The sequence below is a fragment of the Castor canadensis genome, chromosome 8 (assembly GCF_047511655.1).
Source record: "Castor canadensis chromosome 8, mCasCan1.hap1v2, whole genome shotgun sequence".
NCBI lineage: Eukaryota > Metazoa > Chordata > Mammalia > Rodentia > Castoridae > Castor > Castor canadensis.
The window spans coordinates 147,637,482-147,664,481 of NC_133393.1; the positions used below are offsets into that span (position 1 = coordinate 147,637,482).

Here is a 27,000-nt window from a genome sequence, read left to right on the forward strand (position 1 = left end):
TTTAGCTTTGAGTCAAGACTCATAACTGAGTGGGACTGTGATTCTCTGGAGAAGGCATATTTATCGAGGGGTATTTCATGTTTCCCAAGAAAGGAACATATGCCCAAGAGAAGGTGGCAGAAGACTGGTGACAGGCCCTAAATATGCATGAGCAAGAGAGAGGCATTAGATTGGGTCATAGTTTGATATTTTTCCAAAACTGGCTGATTGGCAAGACATAAATATTTGTCACTTGGATGGAACCAAAGAATCAACAATTTCTTGCTATCTTTCCTATCTCTTGAGTGTCCTAATTATATGTGTGTGTGATGGATGTGACCATTTGTCATGCACTGAAGTTAAAAGGTGTCTGGTTGATGTGTTCACTTTATTGAACCTGAGAAAATATTCAGAGAAACCATTGCACAACGTGTGAAGAAATATCCATTTCTCTGAATCTCAGAGCACTTTTGGATGGGCAAATTCAGCAAGCAGATATAGGCCACCTACATTTTGTGACTGTCCTATGCATAAGATAGAGCCTTTGACTATTTCGGTAGGGTTCCTGTCCAGTGCTGATTGATGACTGCTAATATGTCATAAATATTAGACAGGGAAAACCTGACTGACTATTTGACTTAGCGCCATTCCACCACTCCAATTTACTGATACGCTCCTACCAGTGACCATGTCATTTTCCTGACTTTCGTTTTCTGTTGAATAAGAGAAAATATCACTGAAAACAAAACCCACTAATGTCCAAACGTACAGTGTCCTGCAGTGTAGTAAGCAAAGGGCTTACGATTTAAACAACGACCAGAAAGAACACTCAGGCCAGAGGTCAGCAGGTTCAAACTCCTTCCTGACCGCACTCTGCTCATTTCCCCCCTCCTGCCACTGTGCCCGCCCTCAGGAGTGACCTCTCCCTTCACTGTCCTCCTCAGGACAGGTGAAGTCCTGCTGCTTTCCCCTTTGCCTCAGACTCCAAGGTGGCTTGGCAAATACTCTCATTCATCCTGTCTTTATTTAAAATGTTGATCTTTTGCCCACCCTGGGTATTTTTGCATTAATTTTAGGATTTTTTTGCATTAAATTTTAATCTTGTTAATTCCATGACTGAGTTTTTTGGTGTCCCCTTAAGTTTTGCCTCTACAGGAATGTCTTCACTCACTCACTGTATTAACACAGCCATACCACAGTGCTCAGGTAGTCACTCATGCATCCATTCACTCATTCCGTACACATCAAGGACTTCTGGGCCATGGATTACGTTTTGGGGGAGAGGAATGTGTGGAGACATAAAGGTCACCCTGAAGATTGAGTTGGGGAAAGGACAGCCGTGGACTGAAGGGCAGTGTGGAAAGGGACGAAGTGCCCCAGGGGAGGAGGATGCTGACCTGCTTTTGTTGGGGGCTGGGCTGAGGTGTCTGGGAAGCCTCTCACTGCCTTCCCCATGGTAGGTGCTTCTAGGAAAGCAACAGAGGTCCCAGGCTTAGACCAGCCCCATGCAGGTGTTTTGCACAAAGTCACATGCTAAGAAGAAGTGCACTTGAAGTCTTCCACAAGCCTGACCGGCTCTGGACTCAGAGCTGCTGGGAGGTGGTAACTATCACCTCCCTCCGTCCCCGGGGAGTCAGGAAGGGCTGTGTGGAGGAGGTCCTGGTGAGCTCAGACTTGGAGGACATGTAGGAGTTTACAAAGTGACAAAGACTGGCTGACAAAAATGTTCTGAGAAGCGGGCGATGCTTGTGAAAGGCACTGGTGCTTCCTCTTTCTGCTGCCCCGCTTCCTCACGACGTCAGCATGAATAAAAAGGAAGCCTGGGAGGCTCGCAGCTGTGTCGAGGCTCCCAGAGGAGGCTGGCCTGTCCCACCGCACAGAGGTAGGGTCCGGATCCCAGGGGCAGCCAGGGTGGGGTTAGAGCACGGGAGTCTGGGGTGTCGTGGAGCAGCCAGCTCTGGGGACTTGAGGAGGCTGGGCTTGGCCTCCTGGAGACTTGAGCTGAGACTCTCTGGCAGCCGATTGGTGAGGAGACTGCCAGGGGCACAGCTAGCCCCGGTGCTGTGCTGGGCTCTGGAAGAACCTGGCCGGGAAGATGCCTGTGGGGTGGAGAGCACTCCACCTGGGCATTAGGCACCCCTGTACCATCTGTCTTTGCTACTGAGGTGTTGGTGGCAGTGAAGGTGTCCCCTCCCTGCCCTGGGCTTCTGGGTGCTTCTCCCTGATGGAATGGGGCAAAGGCAGATTGTCCTGACAGCCTGGCTTTAAAAGGGAAGCGGAATGTGTGTGTGTCCATGTGCCATCCCATCCATGCAGCGGGCAGGGCAGAGAGACTTGGAGGCAGAAGATGAAACCTGGCACCCGATGGTGCTGGAGCCCAAAGCTGAGTGCAGTTTGGGAAGCTTGCTTGGGAAGCTCACCTTGAACTAAAGAGACCCAGTCTCTTGCCCAGACACACACACACACACACACACACACACACAAAACACTCTCCGGTCATCTCTCAATCTCTCTTCTCCTCTTTCGCTCTCCTCTATTTCACACTCCACCTTGAACCATCATTGCTGGTTGGGCTTTGGGCCCAGATGTGGGCGCCTGGGTCATGAGCTCCCAGCTGCCCACAGGTGTGCACGCTGACCTGGCACATGGAAGGACAGGGCTTCCGGTCCACACTGGGGTATGAGCTTCTAGAAGAGCCTCATCAGGGTCAAGGTGGGATTCTAGTCTTCAAGGGTCCTGCTGCTGTACTTTCCAGTAAACTTTAATTCATGGGTTTACTTGCATCTTGCCAACATGGTGTCAGAGGGCTCATGAGTTGATTCCTGAGTGTACTTGAGGGTAAACCCCTGCTTTATTAAAAATGAGAGTAATCTAGAATCGCGTGACATAAAAGGCAAAGTCTCCTGCCTGTCACTTCTGTCCCCTCCTGCCATGTCCCACTCTCTCTCTCCACCGCATGTATCTTTTCAGAATGTTTTGTAAGTACATAGATTTTCTTTTGACAGACCGGGATTATCACATCTCCACTGTCCTATGGCTTCACAAATGTTTTGGAAGACACTTCACAATAATACACATACATTTAACTCGCTAACTCAAACAAATTGACGCATTTCTTAGAATGGCTGCATCACAATTCATCTTTTCCTACGTTGGTAGACAGCTCATTTCCAATTTTCCCACATGCGTGAAAGGGATTCCTGGGCCTGAACTCCAGGGGCAGAAGGTTGTAAACTTGTAATAGGTGCTGTCAGGTCACCCTCCAAGTGGCTGGGTGGCATGCATGTTCACAGAAGGCATAAAAAGCCAGTTTGCCCCCTGGGAAGTTTTTGCTCACATCCTTCCGCTCAGTGGAAGGATGGAAATTCTCTAGTCATGGACGATGTTTTCCTTTTGCCTGATGGTGGTTGAGGTCACACGTCTTCCACATGTTGCTGATTGGATTTCATTTGGGATGAACATGGAGAAATCCTTCATCTGCTTCCTGACGAGGTCTTCATCTTTTATATCCTACCTTAGGGAGTGATCATTTGTGTTACGTGTATTGGTAATTTATTCATATATTGAACATATATTCTTCCAGACTATCACTCATCTTTTTCCTTGTGATGGTTAAGATCTCTGGTGCCATATAAAAATGTTTGAATCGTTTCTAAGTGAAACATGTTACTGTGTTTTTTTCTTTGCTCTGTGGTTTCTGATTTTGGTGTCTTACTCAACCCTCAGATTAGAGAAGAAATACTTTTACTGTTTTTATCATTTTAGTTTTGACATTTGTTTACTTATTTGGGTTTTTTTTTTTTTTTGAGACAGAATTTTACTATGTAGCCCGAGCTAATCTCAAACTTGCTATGTAGCCCAGACTGGCCTTGAATTTCTACCCCCCTGCTCAGTCTTCTGAGTGCTGGGATTACAAGCATGGGCCTCATACCTGACCAGTTTTCACCTTAGGGTTCTTTAGTTCATCTGGAATGAAAGAATCCATCTGGAATAATTCATCTGGGTAATGTATAAAATAATAATCTAATTTTTAAAAACTATCGTCTACATGTCTAAAAATCAGTAACTGGCAATGTGAATCAGTCCACTTCTCAGTGACCTGAAATGTCACCATAGCTTTCAAAACCAACAACTACTACTTGGTTATTTTCTGTTCTGTCTTCTGTTGTGTTCCTTATTATTTTTCTGGCAAATAGAACAAGTCTGTCATCTTTGGTTTATTGGAATTTAGAATAAGCCTGTCAAGCCCATTAAAAATCTGTTTGAACCTCCATTTGGATTGCACTGAGTTTCTGGATTATTGGGGTGGGGAACAGAGCCCTGGAGACAGCTTTCCCGTGGCCCGGATTTCTGCAGACCCACAGCGATGCCCAGCTTCTCCCAGCATCTCATTTGCTACTGCGTGTGTGCTTAATTAATCTGCAAGGATTTGTGTGTTCGGAAATTTTTCGGAGCATCTGCCAGGATAAACTTGTGCTTTTTGTTTCTTTTAATCCTAAATCGGTCTCTCAAGGGCTGTCCTTTCCTTGGTGGAGCACTCCCTCCTTGGCCACCATGCATTCTTTGACAAATCTTTGTCCGATTGTCCTGTGGAATTGTTTTTACCTGAAGTAAACTTGTGCTTTGCTTCCTTTTTTTTTTCTTTCAGTTTTTATTTCTATGATAGAATTTCCTCATTCATAAGCTCGAGAATTTTTGATATGCGTGTTGGAATGAAAAGATGCTGGGGTTTCTATTTTCTTTTTGCCTACTCGTTTTCTCTGTCCTCCACCTTATGCTTACCACTCATTTGTAGTGACTTTGCCCTTCCTTTATTTATTTATTTATTTATTTGTGACAGAGTCTAGCTATGTAAACCCAACCTTCTGAGTGCCGGGATTATTGCTGTACACCACCATGTCAACTCAAATCTTACATCTTAACACATGCACTTAATTTTAAATTTCCACTAGTATTTGGGTTTAATTAGCACGTGGACACTCTTTCTTCTAAAACAAGACAAGGTCCTCAGCCAGATTTCAGTTCTCCTCCACCCCCACCTACAGCTGACTCCCATGTCAAAGTCATCCCAGTTTTAGTTCAGTTTGTTGTGTATTTAGTTACTGTTACTTTACATGGTAGCAATTCTTCTCTACTTAACCAAAAGTTTTACTTTTTCTTTCTTTGCATGCTGTCTTTCTTGGAATTTGTCTTTTCTGAAATAAATCCTAGAGTAATTTTTTCAGCAAAGATCTGAAAAACATCCCTTGCTTTTATGTAAGCCAAATTTTTTGTTGCCCTTGAATGTCAAGGGAAACTGCTTTTCATGCATAGATTGTGCATGTTTTCCCTGGTGTTTTCAAAACCTCACTTTGCATTTAGACTTTGGGGTCACTCATGAGAAATCACTTGCTAACATGAGCTTGTCCCATTGAGAGTAACCTAGTGTTTGTGTCTTTCTGGAAGCTTCTTAGGATTACCCTTTTTCTTGGACGACTGAAAGTTCACATGAGCCTGTGACAGGTACAGCACTAGCAAGAGGAAATTTTAGAACGTCTAATCTCTGTCTCTTATTTCAAAATTAAACTGTAGCAGCCATCCCTCCCCCACCAATAAAGTCTTTCTCTTTTTCTTAGTTGACTCTTTTCTCCTTTAAAGCTTATGAAGTTTTCCAATTCAAACAATTATAGTTGTTTGGTTGCACATGGAAAATCCCCAAACAACAGTGGCTTAACAACACAGTTTATTTTCCCCTCAGATCAGAGATCTCCAGAAGTAGGTGACCTCAGGCTGGTAGGACTGCTCCACAGTGACAAGAGGAATCTTGGTTCTTCTCTTTCTGTTGCATCATCTTTGCATATGGCTTCCATCCTCAAGGTAACCATATGTCCAAAATGGCTGCTGGCATTCCAGCCATCACTTCTGAGTTGCAGGTTGAAGGAAAGGGGAAAAGGCAAAAATGAACCACTCCCATCTGAGTGGACTCCTTTTGAGCAGCCTTTTTTGGAAGACACACAGTACCTTACCCATATTCCTTGGAAATCATTTGTTTACATGCCATGCCTAGTGGCAGGAGAGAATGAAAATAGAATCTTTTATTCTATGCAAAATAAGCCCAGCTAGGACTTGGACTTCCATGGCCAAAGAGGAAGAGGACATTTAGGCGGCAGACACTGTGTGGCTTATGCGTCCTCGGTTCTGTCGTCCGCTTCTGGATGTCAGCGTTCTTGGCTTTCTTCTCTGGTTTTCTTCATGTTTCCCTGAAACACTCTGTCTCCTGTCCTTTTGCTCCATCTTTAAACACCTACGATGTGAGATGATTGCTGTGACGTTCCTCTGTGATTCAGTTTGTTACTGAGCTTTGAAAAATTATGGATCTCCTGCCTTCAAAGTCCAAGAACTCTGTTTTGTTTTTCACACAGCAGGCTGTGCTTTTACACGGCTCTCGTCTCTCCACTCTCCAAGGGCACTGAGGGTGCCGGCTTAAAGGTTTTTATGTTGTCCTCTCTTTATGCCCAATCTGGTCTGTGGCGGTTATCTGTCAGGTTGGTCCTTGTCACAGTGGACATGGCACATGTCTGACATGGATGATCAGGAAATGCAACCCCCCTGAGAGTTGTGGTAAGGATGTAGAGCCCTGCCAGGCACCATCAGTGGCTCATGCCTATAATCCTAGCTACTAGGGAGGCAGAAATCAGGAGGATCAAAGTTCAAAGCCAGCCTGAACAAATATTTCCTGAGACCCTATCATGAAAATACTACACACAAAACAGGACTGTGGAGTTACTCAAGTGGTAGAGTGCCTGCCTAGTAAGCATAAATCCCTGAGTTCAAACCTTAGTACTACCAAAAAAACAAAAGGATGCAGAGCCCTATGGCAACCTACAGGGGGTTTGAGTCCCCACCTGTACCTACAGCTGTGTCGCGGACCCATGAGTTACATCCTGTACTATTTGCTCATCTGTGGGGTGAGGATTCTAACAGAAGCTGACGTGTGCATGTATGGGTATCTGCAAAAGCTCTGAACACTGCCTGGCTTATGTAAGCATTGAAACATTGTTCACCACTAGCATGAGTTCTCAGTGCATATGTGATCTTTGATGACATTACTCTGCTTTCATCTTTGGTTGCTATGGACTGAATGCTTGTGTCCCCCCAAACTCAGAGGCGAAACCTAATCCCCAATGTGAGTGCATTGGGTGGTGGGGGGCTTTGGAAGGGGTTTTTCAAGCAGAGCCCTCATGAACGCAATTAGTGTCCTTGGAAGAGTGGCCCCAGACCGTCCCCCACCCCTCCTACCATGTGCGGTGACGGGGAGAAGTCTGAAGGAAGGGGCCTCACCAGACACAGGGTCAGCCAGTGACTTAATCACAAACTTCTCAGCTTCAGAACTGCAAGAAATTAAATGTCCGTTGTTTTTATAAACTGCCCAGTCTGTGATATTTTGTTACGGCAGTTCTAACAGATTAAGACAATGCTGCAATTTTTTTTTTGCATTTTTTCCTTTGCTTTATGATTCAGTTTTATAAAATAGAGAAGGTCTTTCTTTGTTTTGCTTTTCTCTGTCAGTCTTTGCTTCTGATCTCTCTGATTACTTTCAAGCTTAGGTAGTTCAAAGCTGTTCATGTCTACAGTTCGAAGTTTAATTTGACTTCGCTTTGGCACTTAAATTTTACTTAACCTCACACTTAAGGAATGGTGTGAGATGGGTGTTTCAGCTGATTTTGTTAATGCTACTATTTAGTTATCTTAGCATTTTTAATTGAACATTTCATCACTTTACCTTGCTTATGGATTCCTTCTTCATCATAGAGGCCGTTATTGGGAAAAATAGAGTTTGTTTTTGGTTAGTATGTCCACTGAAAGATACACAGACAGACAGACAAATGCATGCATAGGAAGTACATGTCTTGAGTGAAGTTTCAAACATTGTACAGGAGAAAGAGAGACTGCTTGGTCCCTGGGTGCTTCCCACGTGGACATAACAAAAACGAGGAAATCCCCAGCGTTTGGGGAAAGGGGAACCAGCAGGCAAGGGCGTGGGGAGAAATGATGGTAAGCAGAATAGAGGCGGGGAGAGCACCAGCTTGAACACCAGAGAACAAGACAGAAGGACAGAGGCAGACCCAGAGAGACACGCATAACAGACAGACAGAGACCCAGATGGAATGAGAGTGACCCCACCCAGGGGATGACTCTGTGGCATGCCACTGGGGATCCATCCCCCTTGTGGGGCCTAGACCAAATACCAGGTCTCCCTCTAGAGTGACCTCATCGCTGGACACTGTGGAGCCAAGGGGAACCCCCTGACTCAAAGGTCATCAGTGTCATCCCTTTTGAGGTCATGACCTAAGAGACCAAGGTACAAGGGAAGGGGACTGCCCAGGGCACAATGCATCAGAGTCACCTCCCTGGAGCCTCATCCCATGGTTTCAGCTGGGCCCTGGGCAGCTCATAGGTGACACAGTCCACACCTTTCCTCAGGCCCAGAAGAGGCGGAGTCTCAAGTCAAGAGTGGTGACAATGGGTCTGGTCCAGCCACCAGTCAGGCAGCAACACAGAACCCTGGGGTAATGAGGACCCCACCCTGCCCACAGCTAGAGCCTACCTGTACTAGACTCAGCACTGTTCAGAGCTGACTGGAAGATGGCGCTAACCCAGGGGATGCTACAGGTGACCCTGCTGGCTCTGTGTTGGAGGACCAGCCTGGCAGAGGAAGGAGGTGAGTCTGATGGCCCCTCCCCTTCCCAACTCCCTCTTCAATGCTAGGCCACCCCCACTGTACCCCAAGAGGCTCCAGACATCAGCAGTCCTGGCCTTCCTCTCCCAGCTTTGCCTCCTCATGCCTTGTCCCCCTGGTCACTCCATTCCTTTTCTTCCTACTCACCCTGGCCCTGCAATATCCAGCTGAGGGGGTGTCGCTACTCTGCCTATATCCCAGTGTGGCCACTGTGGTCCCAACCTTCAGGCCAGTCCAGCCTCTTCACTGCTCCATTCCTGACCAGACCCTCAGCTCCTCTGCCAGCCTCAGTTCCCACCTCCAGCCACTGCCCACATGAAGCCCTCAACCTGGGGCTCTCTCCCTGCTCAGCTCCCAGAGACTTCTGGATGACCTTAGGTACTACACTGCCTTTGCCAAACCCAGGCCCTAGGGCCCAGAGAGCAGGACAGGCCCAGGGATGGCTGGCCAGGCTAGCATGAGGCAAGGTGTGTGCCTGTCCCGCCAGGAAGCATGTGTGGGGCTGGGGCAGGGCCTCAGGCATGTCCCTGTCCTAGGGGGCCTGGGGGAGTGCACAACACGTCCCAGGAATGTGCTGAGAATCAAAGGGAATCTCCCTGTTCCTGTCAGGAGAAGGGTGTTCAAGCCAGGACCCCAACACAGAGCCCCACCTGGCCCAGGACCCCTTTGCCTGACTACGAGGGGTCTCTGTAGGAAGCTGGAGTCCCTCCACCAGGTTGGGCAACCTGAGGAGCTGGGGGTGACAGGAGCACCTGGAAGGGAGGGTGAATCTCCCACTTCTCCTTGTCAGAAACTGTTCCAATGCAGACCCTGAATTGCTACAACGACTACACCAGCCACATCGTCTGCAGCTGGGCAGACACCGAGGACGCCCTGCAGCTCATAAATGTGACCCTGCATCGGCGATTAAATGAGTGAGTGACGCTGGGTGCCAGGGGACTAGGCTTGGCCCTGTGTCCACTGTGCTTGGTGTGGGGCTGTGGTGGAGAGGGACAAGTCTGGGTCAGTGCTGGGTGGACTGGACAGAGGACAGGGAAGGAGGAGCCTCCAGGAGCTCCTGCCAGGCCCAGGTGCTGGTGTTGGATGTCAGGATCCTGAGGACAGCCTCACACAGGGTGGTGGGACAGTCACTGGGGGTGAGTGGCAGAGCAGGACAGCATCCTCAGGCCTGAGGTGGGGCTGGGTTCCATCTCTCCATGGCCATAATCCACAAACACGTGACTGCTGCCATCTGACCCATGGTCTCCTGTGTCCAGGCCATTCGGCAGGGCTGCTGGCTTCACTGTGGGATGGCAGAGTCTGACTCAGCCATAAATGAAATGATTAAATGACTGGAATCCAGGAAACATGGGAACCTTGGAGGTCTCCTCTGGGGGAGCAACTGTGCACCCTCACCCTGGTCCCCAGTGCTGTCCCTGCTCTCCTGGGTGCTCTTTGCTCCTGCTCCCCTCCCTTCTATGTCACCTCTTCTGTCAGCAGGTGACTTGCTTCCTCCTGCCCTGAGCCAGCAGAAGCCCCCTGCACTCCCAGGTCCCTCTTTGCCCCTGTCTCTCCCTGGTCTTCCACTGGTGGTTGCCTTCCCTGGCTCTGCAGAGATCACCTGTCCCAACCACTGTTTGAGACCTGAGCCTGGATCCCTTGGGTCTTGCTGCTGAAAGACCTCACTGCCACCAATCCTCCCTCCCTCATGTCATCAATGGTTCCTCCCTTCCCCCTCACAAGTGTGCTGACCCCTCCAGATGCCAACAGGGACTGTGGCACGAGGGCATCTCCTGACCATGAGTCCCCAACCCAGCCCCTCCTCCTGCCTCCTCCACAGCAGCTCTTCTCTAGAGTTGTCTGGACTCACTGCCCTGATGCCTTTCCAGTCTTTCCTTCCCGATACCCCTTTCCCTGAGGATTCAGCTGTCCCCACCAGGCCACCAAACCATGCCTGTCACTGAGCAGTATCCAGTGGAGCCAATGTTCAGGGATTGGCCTTCTTCTCCACAGAGTCCTCCGTAATGCTCCACCTCACCCAACTTCCAGCCACCACACTCACCCCATTTCCCCTGGGGCCCCCAACCCTTCCCACTCTTTTGTCTCCTTCCATTTTTCCCTCTCCCTGCAGAGGATGAGACCCCTAACTGTGGTCCTGGACCCCTTCTCTGCATGGGTCCAGTTTTTGTAGGGCCCACCTCAGGCTAGGGCAGCAACTCTGAGAAGCACTTCTCCAGGGCAGGCTTCCCCTAACTGCCTAAGTTCTTGCCTCTCTGTTAAGACTTAGCTAATAGGTTTCTGCAAATATCCTAAACCAATGTCTGCTCTTGTTGCAAAGACTGCTCCTGCCTCACTCTCCCCATCTCACGTCACCGAATGAGAAGAAATGGCAACCCAGGCCAAACAACTGGGAGGGTTTGATTGGGTTTTTAAGTCCCTTCTACCACCTTCATTCCCCCTGCAGCTTCCGAACCATTCACATCCAAAAAAAACTGAAGCTGACTAATGCTGACCCGGCCTCTCTGGTCCAAACCACTTACTACCACCTGAATGGTCCAGAAGCCGCCTACCCAGGTCTCTCTGCTTCCACATGTCCAGCCCCCACAAAGCTGATCCACAAAGCAGCTCCCAGAGGGCTGCTTTCCCAGTCTGCATCACAACAAGTCTCTCCTTCCTTTGTCGTTTAAATGTTCACCACTAATCAGAATGAAAGCCAAATTCCTTATGTATCCAGACTCAGGTCTGCTTTGCTGGCTGTGCAAAAGCCAATGTTCATGGATAAGTTGTTGTGGCAAAGGAAAAGACTGCTTTGGAAAGCCATCAGACCAAAATGGAACGCTATTGGTAACAAAGGCTGTCTTGACTAGGGCTCACAGGTGCAAGGGTTGTTTAGGGATCTTGGGAAGTACCATTTCAGTCCCAGACTCAGGGGCGGGCTTCAGTGGCTAGGTTACCTGAAGGTCACTTGATGTCCTGGGTTCTGTAAATCTAGAGAAAGTTACTAATTAGTAAGTTTTATGACTCATATATTTTGGTTTCTCAGGAATATTTGACCTTGAGGTTTAAGACGTAGAACACGGGAGGAGAGCAGACAGGAACTTTTGCCAGAGAACAATTTTAACCAGTGGGTGGTTTCAGTTACAGGTGTCATCTACAGGAAAGTTAGTGGGAGACAATGCATTGCTCAGTTGTATGACCTCAAAAATTAGTGATTTTTAAAGTTCAACTAACAGTCAGCAAACCTAGAGGGATTTGAGGGTTTATTTAGGCTGCTTCCCCCGGCCCCCGCCCTGTTACACTCAGATTTCTTATAAGCATTGCATGACTAGTTTATTAGCTGATCTCCTAAATGGCCCTCCTTCACATTCTACAATCCATGCTCCCTGACCACGTTCCTAGGCAAGCGAAACTCCAACCCTTGCATGCCCCAGGCACTCTGCACTTCCGTTACCATTTCTTGAAATCCCCATTCCTCAGAATTTACACACTTTCTCTCCAAGTCCTTGGAGATTCTGCCCATAGGTGACATTCTCAGTGAGGCTGTCCCCCCTTCTCTGTTATAAACTGCACCCTCTATCAAACCTAGTCTCCTCATCCCCATTTCTTGTTTTATTTATACGAATCAGCCTATCTATCTATTATCTATCTATCTATCTATCTATCTATCTATCTATCTATCCATCTATCTTATGTGTTACTCAGTGGGTTAGCTTGGTCCTCATCTCCCAGGATGTCAGCTCCATGGCTGAGAATCTGCCTGTGTTGTTCATTGCCAGGCCCCTGAGTTGGGACAAAGCCCCGCACGTAGTGGTGACTCAGTATTGATCTGATGAGTGAATGACCCTTATTTACTCTGAACTATCCCATGTCCCCTCCTGACAGGAGCCCTCCAGAGCCAGTGTCCTGTGACCTCAGTGAGGACTTGTCCTGGTCAAAATGCCCATCTTCCAGCTGTGTGCCCAGAAGATGTGTCATTCCCTACCAGGGTTTTGTTCTCGCCGACAATGACTACTTCTCATTCCAGCCAGACCGGCCTCTGGGAGACCAGCTCACAGTTACACTGACCCAGCATGGTGAGAGGCTGGGGCTCTGCCAGGGCTTGGCCCTGTCTAGACAGTGGGCACCAGAGGTGGCTGTGGGATGAGGGTGTCCAAGGAATGGAGACACCGTCCTAGGGCGGAACTGGTCCTTGGTGGACACAGGAAGTAGTATCTTCACTCAGGAGGCCGGCGGCAGATCTGGGAGGGTCTCAGTCAAAGGATCCCAGCCTGAAGGCTATGCTCCAAGAGGAGCCATCCGTCGATTGACACAGTAACTGTCAACTGACAGCTCTTTCCCCTGCGCCATCTCATCTTGTTGCTACAGAGTCCAAAGTGCCACCACTGAGCAGAGGTGACAGGACAGGCTCATGTGAGCTTCCCAAGATTAACACCAGAGTTTGTGTCCTCACTGCCCTCTCTGGGGTCTCAGGGTGGCACTGCAGGTCCACACGCCCAGGAAACCAGCATGGCTTTGGGTGGGTAGCACTGGTCATTTTGAACAGGCAAGTTTATTTCAGTACACAGTGAAAGAAACACAGCTGGTCCTTGAAACTCAGGGGTTCAGGAAAATATCACCCCACACTGAAGCTAAAGAAAATAGGGGAGTTATGTACAAAGGTTTGTTTTGACTTGCCAAACCTGTACATGTTGTGGGCTGTTAGGGGACACTGGGGCTCTGGTTCACCTGCCCAAATGCTGGGCTAGGTGTTACTGTCACTGCCTTTGACTTCTGATGAAGGGAGGGAGAGCACTTGCCAAAGTCTGGCCCCTACAGGTGACAGTGCTGAGGTGGGATCCAGGCACATTGGGCCTTCCTGCTCTGATCCCCCCTGGGCCCAGCTGCTCTGCTCTGCCTCCTGCCTCTCCCTGTGTCTGGAACAGCCTCACTGAAGCTGTTACCTGGAAGAGGCAATGGGTTAGGCCACCAGGACTTCCTCTGACATGATACTGCAAAACATGGTTTGATGGATGAGAGATTCAGACTGAAGGCACAGGGTGACCACGGATATTTTCCTGTGTGATAACTCACTGTAGGCAAGTGTGGGTCACAGTAGGGAGAGGACCCCCTGTGGGGGGTTGAAGACAAAGAAGTCCTGGAGATCAGGCATTCCAGAAGGAAGGAAAGAAATTTTTAGTGGAGATCCTCAAGAAAGTGGGAGATCCTCAGGGGTAACACGCAAAGGTCAGGAGGGAGGGTGCAGCACACTGGGAAAACCCTAGTCATTGTGTCTAGGCAGGATCAAGTTCAAGAGGGATGGATGGTGGTAGGAAGAAACGGGAGACACAGGCAAGGTCGGAGCCTCCAGAGCTTGTACGCCTTGCAGGGGAGAGTAGAGGCCCCCTTCAGTTGATGGACAGCCACTGAAGGGGTATGACATGATCCAATATGCAGCTGGGGATGCCGGAGGCAGGCATCCCCAGTAAAAGAAAGGTCAGAGGAGGCAAGGAGGCCAGGGCAGGAATGTGACCAAGGCATTCATTGCAGGGAGATATGAGTCCTGATGGGGATGATGGCCAGGGATGGGAACCTGGGCAGAGGTGACCACAGTTAGGATGTACTGGCAATTTAGCCACAGACCTATTCCTACATGACCAGAAGAACTGTGAACACACTGATTGGCACTCCTGCCCCACGGAAGTTAAGGTTGGAGACCATGGAGGCTGTTGGTGGAGATGGGGACAGCAGAGAGCAGGGAAGGAGAGTGAGGTACTCAGCCTTCTGCAGTGTATGTTGAGAGGAACATCAGTTCCAGCCTGATACAGATTGGCAATGAATCAGGTGCTGGGCAGGGCAGAGATATGCCTAGGATTGGCCTGAGGTTCCCACAAAGGGGAACCATTTCACTCCCCCCTCCCTGCACCTTCTCCATCTGTGAATGAGCAGGTGGACTGGGGTCGCTGATGCTGGCTGAATAGGATTTTAACTGGGTTCCTGGGTCTTTGACAGCAGCTTCCAGAGCTCTAAGCTGATTCTCACTCCATGGCAGCCTCAGGGGCTGGGAGCACAGTGATCAGTGATCCACTAGCAATGCCTGTCCTGGCTGGAGAGGGAGAGCGGTAGTTTCTGTGCTGTGCACCTAACATTGTAGGTTTATGGCTCCTGAAGAGCTCCAGCTCCACACACTCTACCACACCACGTCCCACAGCCAGCATTTGCTTGTGAGAATGTTTTGTACAGGAAAGTCACCCCCCAGCCATCGGACCAGGAAGGTCAGGACACCAAGGGCCAGGGCAACATGAAGGCAGCTTCCTCACTGACCAGTAGGCTCTGACACGTGTGCCTGTGAGGGTGGATGGAGTGATTTTCCTCTCAGTCCCCCAGGACTGCCTGCATGTATGCATGCGTTCATTCCTTCACACACTCACCTGGCCCCCAAGGTCACTAAGCAGCTGCATCTCAGGCCAGGGAAGGGAGTGGAGACCCAGCCTGTCCCTCCTGAGCTCCTGGGGTCCCCCAGGGGTGGCACACCTGGAAATGTGTGCCACACCTGGAAATTCACCAGCTGTGACCATGGCGGGGGGAGTATTTACAATAAGCTATGGCAAAACACAAAAGTGACCCTGCCAAAGGATGGGGTTCCTGGGCAATCACAGTGGTGAGGGATTTGGGCAGGAGAGGGAGTAGCACGGCTTGGGAGGCCACAGTGCTTGGCTGGGCAGGAGGAGGCTGCAGTCATTTCCAGGCCCCTGAGGCAGCTGGCAGGGTAACTGCACAGCACCCTGGGTCGCTGTCCTGTTTCACATCGGATCTGCACAAGTTTGGAGGTGAAGGGCCCAAGGCTGTAGAGGAAGGGTCTCTTCGTGGCTTGCTTCTCATGGGGGCCGTGTTGGTCTAGAAGCCAGGTGTGTCACCCAGCAGGCCAGACAGCCCTCAGGCACCCACAGTCACCAGCCCTCACCAGCTCCTTGCTTCTTCTCCCTGCAGTCCAGCCACCGCCACCCAAGGACGTCCACATCAGCACCACTGGGGCCCACTTCCTGCTGACCTGGAGCGTGCCTCTTAGGGACGTCCAGAGGCCCTGGCTGTCGCAGGGGGACCTGGAGTTTGAGGTGGTCTACAGGAGGCTTCAGGACTCCTGGGAGGTAGGACCCACAGTCAGTTCTGCCCCAGACAGAGGCCAGCCAGGCCAGCCCTCCTGCAGCACCTCCTCTCTCCCACAGGACGGCACCACCCTGCAGTGCACGTCCTCCCACGTGGTCCTGGAGCCAGAGCTCCTGATGCCCAGCACCTCCTATGTGGCCCGAGTGCGGACCAAGCTGACCCCAGGCTCAGGCCTGTCAGGAAGGCCCAGCAGATGGAGCCCTGAGGTGCACTGGGACTCCCAGCCAGGTAGTGAGCCCAGGGCAGGGTGGGCTTGCAGGAGCTCTGGGCAGAAGTGAAGGGTCCCACCCAACCCCCAGTGGCCTCCAAGTGTCTCTGCTGTGTACTCTTCTCACAGGGTCCCTGGCCTGCCCTGTCTCCACTTGGAACTCCCCTGGGCCGACTTGTCTCATGCACTCCGGGCTCCCTTCCCCACCTGTTAGTTGACAGCATCAGCCCAGACATGCAGGGCTCCCTATGTCACCGTGTTCAACCCCACATGGAAGCTTCTAGACCATCCCTCTATCCCTCTGACAGGTGGTCTCCCAGTTCCTCTCTAACTGGGGGCCTCAGCAGGTAGAGCAGGCTGACGTCCTCCACAACCTGGGCCTGTTGTCCCCAAGCCCATGCTCTGTCTGAGTCACATGGTGGCCCAGAGCTATGGACTGAGGGACGGTGGATTGAATGAGAGACATCTCTCCTCCCAGGGGACAAGGCCCAGCCCCAGAATCTGCAGTGCTTCTTTGACGGGGTCCACACGCTCAGCTGCTCCTGGGAGGTACGGTCCCAGGTGACCAGCTCCATCTCTTTCAGCCTCTTCTACAGGTCCAGCTCAAGTGCACGGTGAGTGAGCGTCCCCTCCCACCCCTCCCTGCTCTTTCCTTGTCCTGGCCAGGCCTCTTTCTGTCCTAATCTGAGGTCTCAGCCCTTGTGGCCCCTCTGTGGTCCCTGTCCTCAGTTCAGCTGTGCCCCCCAGGGAGGAAGAATGTTCTCAGGTGCAGAAGGAGGAGCTGGATGGCCTCTACACCAGGCAGCGCTGCAGGATTTCTGTGCTGGACCCTGGGGCTCACGGCCAGTACACCGTCTCTGTTCGGCCACGGAGGGAAGAGAAATTCATAAAGAGCTCAGACCACAGTGAGTTGCTCCCACCTGTGTGTGGGTTCTCGGGACATGATCTGTCCACTGTGTCACCCCCCAAAATCCAGTGTTCCTTCTGTCGAGGCTTTCTGTTTGTCACTTTCAAAGAAATGCATTCCAGTGACCAAAGGTTATTGTGATGTCTCCTGAAGTCCTTGCAGAGCAGTGACACAGCAAGGACTGTGACCAGCATGCATAGGAGGGTACAGTTGACAATCCCCAGGAAACTTCCTTTCCTTCTGTCTCCTCTCTGGCTTTGCACCTGCTCCACAGCTCCTCCCCAGACCTCAACCCAGGCTCTCCCGCCAAGATTGCCCCTTTCACTCCCTGTTTGCGTTCTTCACTTACTGGATTCCCACATTCCCCTCTGCCTAGTGTCTACTTTTCAATATATTGATATGTAAATTTACTCTCCATTGCTTGGGAGTTGTGCAAGCAGGGTTTAGATCCTTCAAGGTCAATGTTTCTCCTTCCTGGCTGTATGGCAAGGACTCCCATGCAAGATGCAAGGGGACCCCCTAGGTTGTTCCATGGTGACCAGGTCCTTCCATTCAGTCCTAGTGCATGTCAGAGGTAGCAGTCAATCTGTCTTATTGACTGGCTTCAAATCTCCCACTTGCTCTCGTGGGTTCCTCCCTGGGAAAAGGGAGTCCTATGTATCAAGAGGACACCTCAACATATTGTAGCCACCTGCACTATTTTTGTACAAGCCCTGTGAAAATATCAAGTTATGAGTTTCCTTTTGTTCTGATGGATGGAAGCTCAGAGTGGTTGATTGACTTATAGACACCCAGCTAGTAGGAGGTAAATCAATCAGGAATGCAGAACATCTGAGTCCATATTCAGTTTCTGCTTTCTCTGTTCTCTCCATTTACAACTTCTGGTCTGCTGGCCACATGGAATGGACTGTTACAAGGGGGATTCACCTTTCTTTTTGGTCATAATGAGGCTGGGATGGGTTCATGCAGATGTGACTGAAGGCCAGTGCAGCCAGTGCATGGGGGCTTTACAGGTGGCAAGAACCTGTGAGTGGATTCTGTGGATGCCTCCCAATGTCTCAGGGGTGAGTGGAGGGAGTAGTTCCTGAGTGGGTTGTAGAGACACTATAGACGATCTGGGGGGAGTGACTGGGACAAGCAGGGTGGGGTGACGAGCTGGTGCAATCTTTGCTCTTCCACTGCTCAGCTGCCTGCCTTTAGCACAGGCCATAATTGATCTGAGACTCAGTTTCACTGCATGTAAATTGCAGAACTTATAGCACCTCCCATGGAAGGCAGTGAGGAAGAGGTGAAGTGCTTCATGCAGCATGAACATAATTGACACAGTTGACTTCTTACAAACACTAGGAAGCACCCAAGCTTTGGCCTCCACAACAAAAGTATAACTTAACGTTTCCCAGGAGAGGAGCTGTCGAAACCACATGACGATAGGGTGGCTTGGCAGGGCAAAAGGGGCCAACGTGGCCAGGGTCTAGGGTCGTGGGCCAGGGAGGATAATGCCTGTGACCAGCTTGGATCACAGGGAATGTTCTACTGTGTCATGGATGTTAAGATGACCTCTGAAAGTCAACCTCCTTCCAGTCCAGATGGGCCGCCCCACCATCAGTGTGACCAAGGATGGAGACAGCTACAGCCTGCGCTGGGAAGCAGAGAAAATGTTCTACACACACATTGATCATGCCTTCGAGGTCCAGTACAGGAAAGAGACCACCAAATGGGAGGTAGGGGCCTAAGCCCAGGCAGAGAAAAGGAGTAGAGGGTTGGGGGAAGGAGGAGACAGACGCTAAGCAGGTGACTGGTCAGAGGAACCACTGCAACTTGAAAGCCACACCCTGTGCAGTCAGTAGGTCACAGTCCCATCACTTGGGAAGGAGCTGAGGCAGAGAGAGGACATGACAAGTAACATGAACACAACAGACTGAATTACAAGGTACAGAAGATGTCAGAGATTGGTGGGTGGAGACCCTGGATGAAGGTTTTCAAAAGTCACCAAGTCCTGGGGACATTATTCCAGGGAGACTGCTCCTGAGGTGCAGGCCCTGCCGATCCCACCACCAGGCAGCCCTGGTTGCTGAGCATATACTGCAGGCTCCCCTGAGCCCAGAGCAGAGAGAGAAGCTGGGCAGCACAGAAACTTTAGGCTAAGAATGAGGAAACTGAGGCAGGAGGGACTCAGGGCCCAGGGCCCAATCTGCCCTTGCTGTCTTCCTGGAGTGTTCTGTTCACCCCAGAACACCTGGGTGGGGACGACTCTCCAGGTAAGGGTGGGAGGAGGTGACTCCTGGAGTTCTTGGCCTTGGCACCATGAGGGGTGGAGTCTGACGAGCTTGAGTGCTGGGTTGCAGTGGACCCCAGAGTGGGGTCCCTCCTGGTGGCCGTGAGGTCTGGAAGTGGGGAGGACCTGGCCAGGGCCCTGGCCACAGCGCACCTGTTCTCCACAGGACAGCAAGAGCGAGACCCTACAGCACGCCCACAGCATGCCCCTGCCAGTGCTGGAGCCGGACACCAAGTACTGTGCCAGGGTGAGGGTCAAGCCCAGCCCTGGACCCTACCGTGGGATCTGGAGCGAATGGAGTGGGGAGCACTGCTGGACCACTGAGTGGGGTATGTCGTCTACACTCACTCGCCCTCTTCACAGCCCTACAGGAGAGTGGGCAGAGACGTGGGGTTCCAACTGAACCTCCTTAACCTCAGTGTGTCACCAGTCACTGGAAAGTGACACCTGCCGTGCACCTTGTGTGCTGGTGACAACTTGAGAGAGCACAGGAAAGGACACGAGAGCCCCTTCACACTGGGGCTCAGCCTCTATTCACAGGGCCTTGGTTTCGCTCATCTTGTGGACCTAGTGGTTGGTCAGCCTGGGTTTCCTGTGACCATGGCGGCAAAGACATCAGAAGCTATAGACTGGGGCCTGGGATTGGGAGGCTTGGTGTGAAGTTTTAGTCCCCAGCTCTTGCACTCGTGCCTTTCATTCATCCTCTCCTTTGCTCAGTCACCACGTGGATACACGTAGAAAGCCAGATCGAAAGGATGGATTCAGAGAGGGTGGAGGGGCTGTGGGGAGAAAGCACCCAGCCTATAGCCAGCCTTGTCTCGAGAGGAGCCCCAGGGAGGTAGTCAAGGTCAGGTAGAAAAGAGGACTGGACCCTAGAACCCCAGGGAGAGGGAAGGCAGGAGGTCCTCAGGACCCAGCCAGCGCGGGCGGGGTGGGCAGCTCAGGACTGCCCAGAGGGAAGGCAGGGGCTCCTGAGGGACTCGGCAAAGCTGAACTCCTTGCCAGCATGCCTTTCCCTCCACCTCTGTCCCTCCTTCTACCTGGAGGTCCAGTGCCCATGCCTCCTCCTTCAGGAAGTCCACAAGCTCACCAGCCGCAGGCCATGCCTCCCGTGGCACTCTTGTTGCTGGACAGGACCAGCCTTCCATGCCCCTGTCCTGTGAGTGCTGGTGGCTCAGACCAGGCCTCTTCCTCTCCTGTGTTTGGCCATCCCACCCAGCAGCCCTAAGCAGTGGGCTCTGGTGTCCTGGGCTTGTGCGGAGGTCCTGGGGGACACTGAGATGCCCCCGATTCCAGGCCTCAGCCTTCCCTCTCCACCTAATGCTCCTCCCTCCTCCTGCTGCCACAGCTCTGCCCATGTGGGTGCTGGCGCTGGTCCTGGCCTGTGTCACCCTTGCCTTGCTTGTGGCCCTCCGCTTCGGTGGCATCTACGGATACAGGTAACAGACTCCATGGGCTTGGGTTAGGGGAATCTTGGACCCCCAATGGCCACCAGATTGGCACAGCCTGGGTCTCTCCAACTCCTCCTCTGCCACCCACTCCCTGGGCCTCAGTTTCCCCTTCACATAAGGCATGCGACAACTAGCCCTGAGGTCTCTGGTGACTGTCCCCTCCCTGTTGTCTCCCAGGCTGAACAGAAAGTGGAAGGAGAAGATCCCCAACCCAGGCAAGAGCCTCCTGTTCCAGGTAGGATGGGCTGGGGGAGGGGAGAGGGGTCCTCTGCTCCTGGCTCCCTGTCTCTGTCCTGTCACCTCCTGCCTCTTCCTGTAGGATGTCATGGCCAGGTGTGCACAGCTCCAGACTTGTGAGCATGGAGGCTGGGCCAGCAGGAAGTTGGTCCTTGGTTTCCCTGGGCACCTGGAGCCCCACGCCCATCCCAGCTCTGCCTGGAGCCCATGGAAGGACTGAGAGCAGGGCCCAGGGCCAGCTTAGGATCAGGAATGAGCTCCTAGGATGGGTGGGGCATCAGAGGCCCAGGACTGGACCTGAGCTGAGTCCTGAAGGGCTGGGTGCTGGTGGGCAAGGCGTTTCTTCCCAGAGTGGCTGCAGGGTGTGAACAAGGTTTCTCCAGGAGCACTGACCCAGGAGGCTTCCCAGGAGGGAGCCTCAGGGCCTCTAGTGAGGCAGCAGTGTCACCCTGTTTTGTGAGGGGTCTCAAACTAAGTATTAGGAGGGAGCGGTGAGGGTGGGGGCCCTGATGAGGTAAGGCTTGGGAGCCAAGGGTCCTCCTGTCTCAGAAGCCCAGGACCCTGGAGAGGACACAGCTTCTCCCTGGGCCTCAGTCTCCTGGTGTCAGAAGGCCATGGCAGGTCCCCACAGTGGTTTTGGAAATGGCTCCCATGTTTGGACCTCAGTGAACTCCCACCCCTCCCATGTCCCCTACCCTCCCCACCTTTCCAAGGCCACCACACCACAGGCACCAATGTCCTTCCTTTCCAGAACGGAAGTGCAAGACTGAGGCTCCCAGACAGCACATCAGCCTTTGCCAGCAGGATCCCCACTCCGCAGGGGCCCTGGCGCAGCCTCTGTCCTGAGCTGGAGGGGTGAGTGTGTGTGCGGCTCTCACTTGCCCCTGACCTCCGGGGAGCCAGTGGGGTGGGGGTTCCCCATTATCGGCATCAGGAGCTCACATGAAGTGGCCTGTGGCTCACTGTGAATGAAATCCAGGCAATGGGTTTGCACTAAAGCAGGCGGCACCCCAGGTGGATGTCAGGAAGAAGTTCCTGACTCTAGGTTAGAGAGGGACAGGCAAGGGACTTGACCAGAGTCTCCTGCCTCTCACTGCCCTGCTGCTCCGGGATGTGCCATCCTGCAGAGGCCTCACAGGTGACCGAGGGGTCACACCTGCAGGACTCAGCAACTGAGGTGGCAGCTGAGCATCCTCTGTCAGTTAGAGCTGGTAGGTGGGGTGACTATAGGGAACAGTGCACAGGCAGGCCATGAGCTGGCCCTGAAGGTGGGTGGGCTACAGGGACAAGAAGGGAGCCATTTATTGTGGACGACCTTGAACTAAGCATTCTGTGAGTGATGTCCAAAAAGATGTCCCTTCTCGAGCCCCATCTCCCCCATGCCCCTGGTGCTCCCTGTGACACTCTGGGCCTTCTGGATTCCTGCACCTGCTCTGTGTGTGTACTGAGGCATCTGCCCACATGGCCTCCATATCTGTCTCCTCTCTCCCCACAGGGTGTTCTCTGTAGATTTGGGAGACAGTGAGGTGTCACCTCTCACCACAGAGGATCCTAAAGGTGTCTGTGACCCACCGTCTGATCCTGACACAACCCCAGCTGCCCATGGCCTGCCCACAAAACAGCCACCCACCCCCTCAACCACCCTGCCAGCCCCTGAAGACAGGCCTGAGGGCCAGGTCTCCAGCTTTGACTTCAATGGACCCTACCTAGGGCCACCTCACAGCCGCTCCCTGCCTGACATTAGGGGCCAGAAGGTGTCCCCACAGGCAGGTGGGACCCCAAAGCCATCCCTGCCAGGCTCCTTGGAGTACCTATGTCTACCGCCTTGGGGACAAGTACAGCTGGTCCCATTGGCCCAGGTGATGGGGCAGGGCCAGGACAAGGACAGGGAGTGTCAGCCCAGTCCAGTGGCTGAGGGGAACCCATCCCTAGAGGCTGGGGGAAGCCCTGCCTCTCTTGCACCTGGACTGAGTGTGAGTGGACAGGACCCAAAGGAAAGCCTGGTGGCTCTACCCATGAGCTCTGGGGCCCCTAAGGAGTCCATGATGGCTTCTGATTATGTCACTACTGCTGACATGTCACTCACCCTGCCCACAGGGTCCCCATCTGTCTCTCTGACTTCTCCTCTGGACCTCCCCTTAGACCAGAATCCCAGCCTCTGTCCTAGACTGCTGAGTGAGCCCCCTGGGACCCCAGCCCTAGGAAAGCCAGAGTTTGAGGGCTATGTGGACCTCCCTCCAACCATGGGGCAGTCCCCCAAGTCCCCTGTGGGCAGTCCTGCCCCTCCTGCACCCATCAGCCCTGGGCTGAGCCCAGGGGAGCCCCGGGAGGATGTGACTCCTGTGTCCCCACACCCTGAGGGGCTCCTTGTGCTGCAGCAGGTGGGGGACTATTGTTTCCTCCCTGGCCTGGGACCTCTCTCACCCCGGAACAAGCCCTCCTCCCCTGGTCCATGTCCTGACATCGGAAACCTAGACCAGGTTTTTCCTGTCAAGAAGCCCCCCTGCCAGCCTACACCTCAGGTACCAGCCATTCAGTTCTTCAAGTCCCTGAAGCAGCAGGACTACCTGGCCCTGCCCCCTTGGGATATCAGCAGGCCTGGGAAGGTGTGCTGAGGCTTCAGCCCTGCTCCATCCTAGACTTCTCTATAGAGCCTGAGAGGCTTCCATGCTGAGATCCAGGGTCCCCTTGACCTCGTCAGTACATCCCTCTCCATCCTCTCTCTGTCTTCTTTTTCTCCTCTTCCTCCTCCCCCCTCCTCCCTCTCTGTGTCTTCTTTTTCTCCTCTTCCTCTTCCTCCTCCTCCTCCTCCTCTTCCTCTTCCTCCCCTCCTCCCCCCTCTCTTCTCTCCCCTTCCCTTCCTCTTTCTGTGCGATGTGTGAGACCTGTGAGGTGTGTATAAGGACTCCCATTAGCTGCCTGTCCACCACAGGCACCAAGGACAAGGCTTCTAGCCCGGCACAGGAGTCGGGAGGTGCTGGTGGACGCTTTGGGGTCAAACTTTGACAGAAAGAGCAGGGACTGGCCCAGCTCATCTTGACCCTTACTCCAAGAAATGGGAGTGGGTGGGGTGTGCAGAGGAGGAACTGTGAGGCCATGTGGAATTCCTGGGGAGCCCTGAGGGTCCTCACAGAGAGGACTGGGGGCCTCAGGAGACTGGGAGCCCCTCTCCATATAGAGAAGTCACTGACTGTGGCTGTAGTTTCAACTAAGCTGATGGGACAAGGGGGGAGATTGGGAAGGGGGGGAAACCAGAATCCACATTATGGATGGTGAAAAGCTGGGGACAATTATTCCAGAAAGGGGAAAGGACAATTAAAAGTCACAGTTACCACAAGGCAATTGGTCTGGATGGCCCAGCTGGCCTCTCCTCCAGAAAGACTGTAGACTCTGGCTCCCACTGGCCACAGAGGAGAGGCTGTGAGGCAGCCTCTGGGAATTATGTTTTTTTGAGATCTTTGCCTTTCTGATACCCAAAACATAATAGCATTACATTGGTTCAATTTGCATTAACTGATTACCAAATTTGCATGTTTTCATATATATTTTGGGCATTGCTAATTTTTTTCGCTAATAAGGTCTCTGTGCAGTTTTAAACTATTTGAGTGTGGCCTTTCACGGATGGTGCACATTTCCCCCTTGCTTTGTGACCTGTGTGGCAATTTTTATAGGAGGCACAGTGGTATACTTAGCATCTACACCCCTGTGTTGTTGCAAGATGGGTCCCCAAACTGTGCTCCACTTGGTACCTTCTCCATGGCAAAGTTGCATTGGTCATGCTTTATGTGCTTTTGTGTTTTGAGTTTTTCATGTAAAATTTAATGATTTGGGAACAGGGTTGTGAGACAGATCCATCTTTATGTTTTTCCCAATATGGAGCCAGGTGTCTGCAGCATCTGTTGAGTCATCTCTCTTTGTCCACGTGTCCAAAATGCTGCTTTCATGACACAGGATCCTTGTTTCTAGCTCACGACCTGTTCTCTCGATGGTGCCCTGTCCTGACCATTCTAGCTTTGTCTTAGGTAGTAAGTGGCAGGCAAAGCCAGTGTTCTTGTGCCTTTTATTCAGCCATCCCTGGTCATTACTGCAATGTTAGTGACCAAAGAAAATCATAAGCAACTTCCGTGTTCAGTGGTGAAACTCAGGACGTGTGCCAGTACATCTGAAATAGAGCTCTTTGTGGACCTCGTGTGTTACAAAGACATCCAAGATGTTAGCTCCACGCACCCATGCACTGAGGGAAATCTCAATAAAATATTTGTAATATAAAACAAAATCAAGCCCTGAACTTGTGTGTCTGTGCTGGAGGGCTGAGGAGAAGGGCACTCCTTGAAACCCCAATTGTGTTGCCAGGAAGATGGTCTTTGATGCCTGGCAAGTGAGTATGGGGAACAGGGTCACTGAGTATAGAGTGGCACAGGGGACCAGCACCATGGAGAGATTAGGGCTGTGGCCAATGAAGTGAGAAGTGGGCAGGCTTCTGGAAAATCCAGCTGGGAGGGAGGGAGGAAGACATGAGCAAGAGGAGGATAAAGAACACGCCTGCAATTTAATGTAACTGGATTCTGCCTTTGATCTCCACTCATGAGAATGGAAAACTAAAAGACCAGGTCACCCAGAAAAATAGCTGAGAACAACTGAGATCTTTTTTCAGACTCTTTTTTGTAACTGAAGAAACTAAGGCACAGAGAGGTTACACAACTTGCCCCAGGTCAACCAGCCAGTCAAATGCAGAGGCAGGATTCAAATCCTGACCCTGGGACTCAGAGCCAGGCCTTGTGGGCAATATTGTTTTCCTAAAGATGCACACGTGGATATGACATGATCCATGTTGGTTGACAAGCCAGAGAAATCCAGAAAACAAACTGATCCAACAGCCAGAGGTGACCATAGAAATGTGTGCATTTCCACCCGGGAGCTAAAAACTAGGCTGTGTGTCCTCCCACCTCGGAGTCCTGAGAGACCTCTGTGCAGGGCCTCGCCCGTTTCCTGAAAACCCAGCCTGGAGGTGGCACATGGTTTTTAAGCAGTTGTCACAGCTCCAGGCTCCCAGGAAGCTGTCCCTGCGATGGAGACACACAGATCGCAAAGGAGCTTGGGAAACTTCAGGAAGGGGAGCAAGCTTGGACAGGGGAAGCCATCGGGTCACTGTGACCTGCATGAGAATTGCCTGTTGGAAGAGCCCCACCTGAGACAGACACAGCCCAGCCCTGGCCCTCATGGAACCAGTCACTGGTCAGGACGCCCTAAGAAGAACATTGATAAGGAGGGAGGCCAAAGCTGGAGGCTGGCAGCAGCTGAGGGCTGGGGTCTCCCAAGGCTGTCATGGAGTCATTTCATTTATTATGTAGGGTCCTTGTCCCCAATAGCTTGTGTGTTCCTCACCAGAGCCTCCGGCATTTCCAAACCTTCCCTCCTGGCCCCAACCAAAGTGGCTGCACACAGTGGTGATGGAGAGCAAGCTGGAGTCCTGAGCAGGGGTGACATCATCAGGCAGAGACCCCGAGCCATCCCGAAGTCCTAACTCAGGCGTGGGGCTCCTCTGGAAACCCCTTCACTCTCTCTCTGGAGCTCCCGGAGGCTCTGCACTCAGCCTGGCTCCTTCGCTGCCCAGCTCAGCCTGGGCAACAGATAGCCAATAATTAAAACTAACCAAAAAATGGAGCCTAACTGGTAGGTAGCTATATTCAGCCTGGCATATATGCCTAGCATAGGTGTCAAAAGAGCATCTTTCTGGAAGGTTCTGGAAATTTCTCATTCCCTCTCCTCCATCACCCCGTTGTGGTGACTCAACGACTCTACCAAGGACTGGAGATGGTGACAAAGTTTGACTAATTGCTGGATAGCAAGGCCAAACACACATACATGATCAGAGTCAATTTCCAAGAAGACTCCACAGAGGAGATATTTTTTTTTGATAGCACCAGGATTTGAACTCAGGGACTCACACTTTCTAGGCAAGCACTCTTAAAGTTTGAGCCACTCCACCAGCCTTTTTTTTTGTGATGTTATTTTTCAAGACAGGGTCTCAAGAGCTATTTGCCCAGGGCTGGCTTCAAACTTTGATCCTCCTGATCTCTGCCTCCTGAGTAGCTAGGATTA

At 51.8% G+C, this 27,000-nt stretch overlaps 1 protein-coding gene across 3 annotated transcripts; it reads left to right on the plus strand.

Moving 5' to 3' along the window:
* The first annotated feature begins 1,579 nt into the window (after positions 1–1,579).
* Positions 1,580–25,174, plus strand: Csf2rb (colony stimulating factor 2 receptor subunit beta). 3 transcript variants are annotated; one of them, XM_020175770.2, is made up of 15 exons: positions 1,580–1,861; positions 8,223–8,320; positions 8,443–8,680; positions 9,489–9,612; positions 12,560–12,750; positions 15,644–15,801; positions 15,880–16,048; positions 16,507–16,642; positions 16,776–16,933; positions 18,517–18,656; positions 19,377–19,539; positions 20,559–20,649; positions 20,839–20,896; positions 21,650–21,753; positions 22,394–25,174. In XM_020175770.2, exons 3-15 carry the CDS (start codon positions 8,605–8,607, stop codon positions 23,511–23,513), a joined length of 2,688 nt encoding a protein of 895 aa, XP_020031359.2. In that variant the 5' UTR covers positions 1,580–1,861; positions 8,223–8,320; positions 8,443–8,604; the 3' UTR covers positions 23,514–25,174. The 3 variants fall into 3 exon arrangements, with proteins under 3 accessions (XP_020031359.2, XP_020031361.2, XP_073940511.1); XM_020175772.2 differs by lacking the exon at positions 8,223–8,320; XM_074084410.1 differs by lacking the exon at positions 8,223–8,320 and having other exon boundaries at positions 8,556–8,680.
* The last annotated feature ends 1,826 nt before the right edge of the window (positions 25,175–27,000 follow it).

Coding starts and splice junctions, on each gene's coding strand:
- Csf2rb (XM_020175770.2), top strand. CDS start 8,605: ATGGCGCTAACCCAGGGGATGCTACAGGTGACCCTGCTGGCTCTGTGT. Junction 9,613..12,559: donor CTGCATCGGCGATTAAATGA/GTGAGTGACGCT, acceptor CCCTCCTGACAG/GAGCCCTCCAGAGCCAGTGT. Junction 16,643..16,775: donor AGGTCCAGCTCAAGTGCACG/GTGAGTGAGCGT, acceptor TGTGCCCCCCAG/GGAGGAAGAATGTTCTCAGG.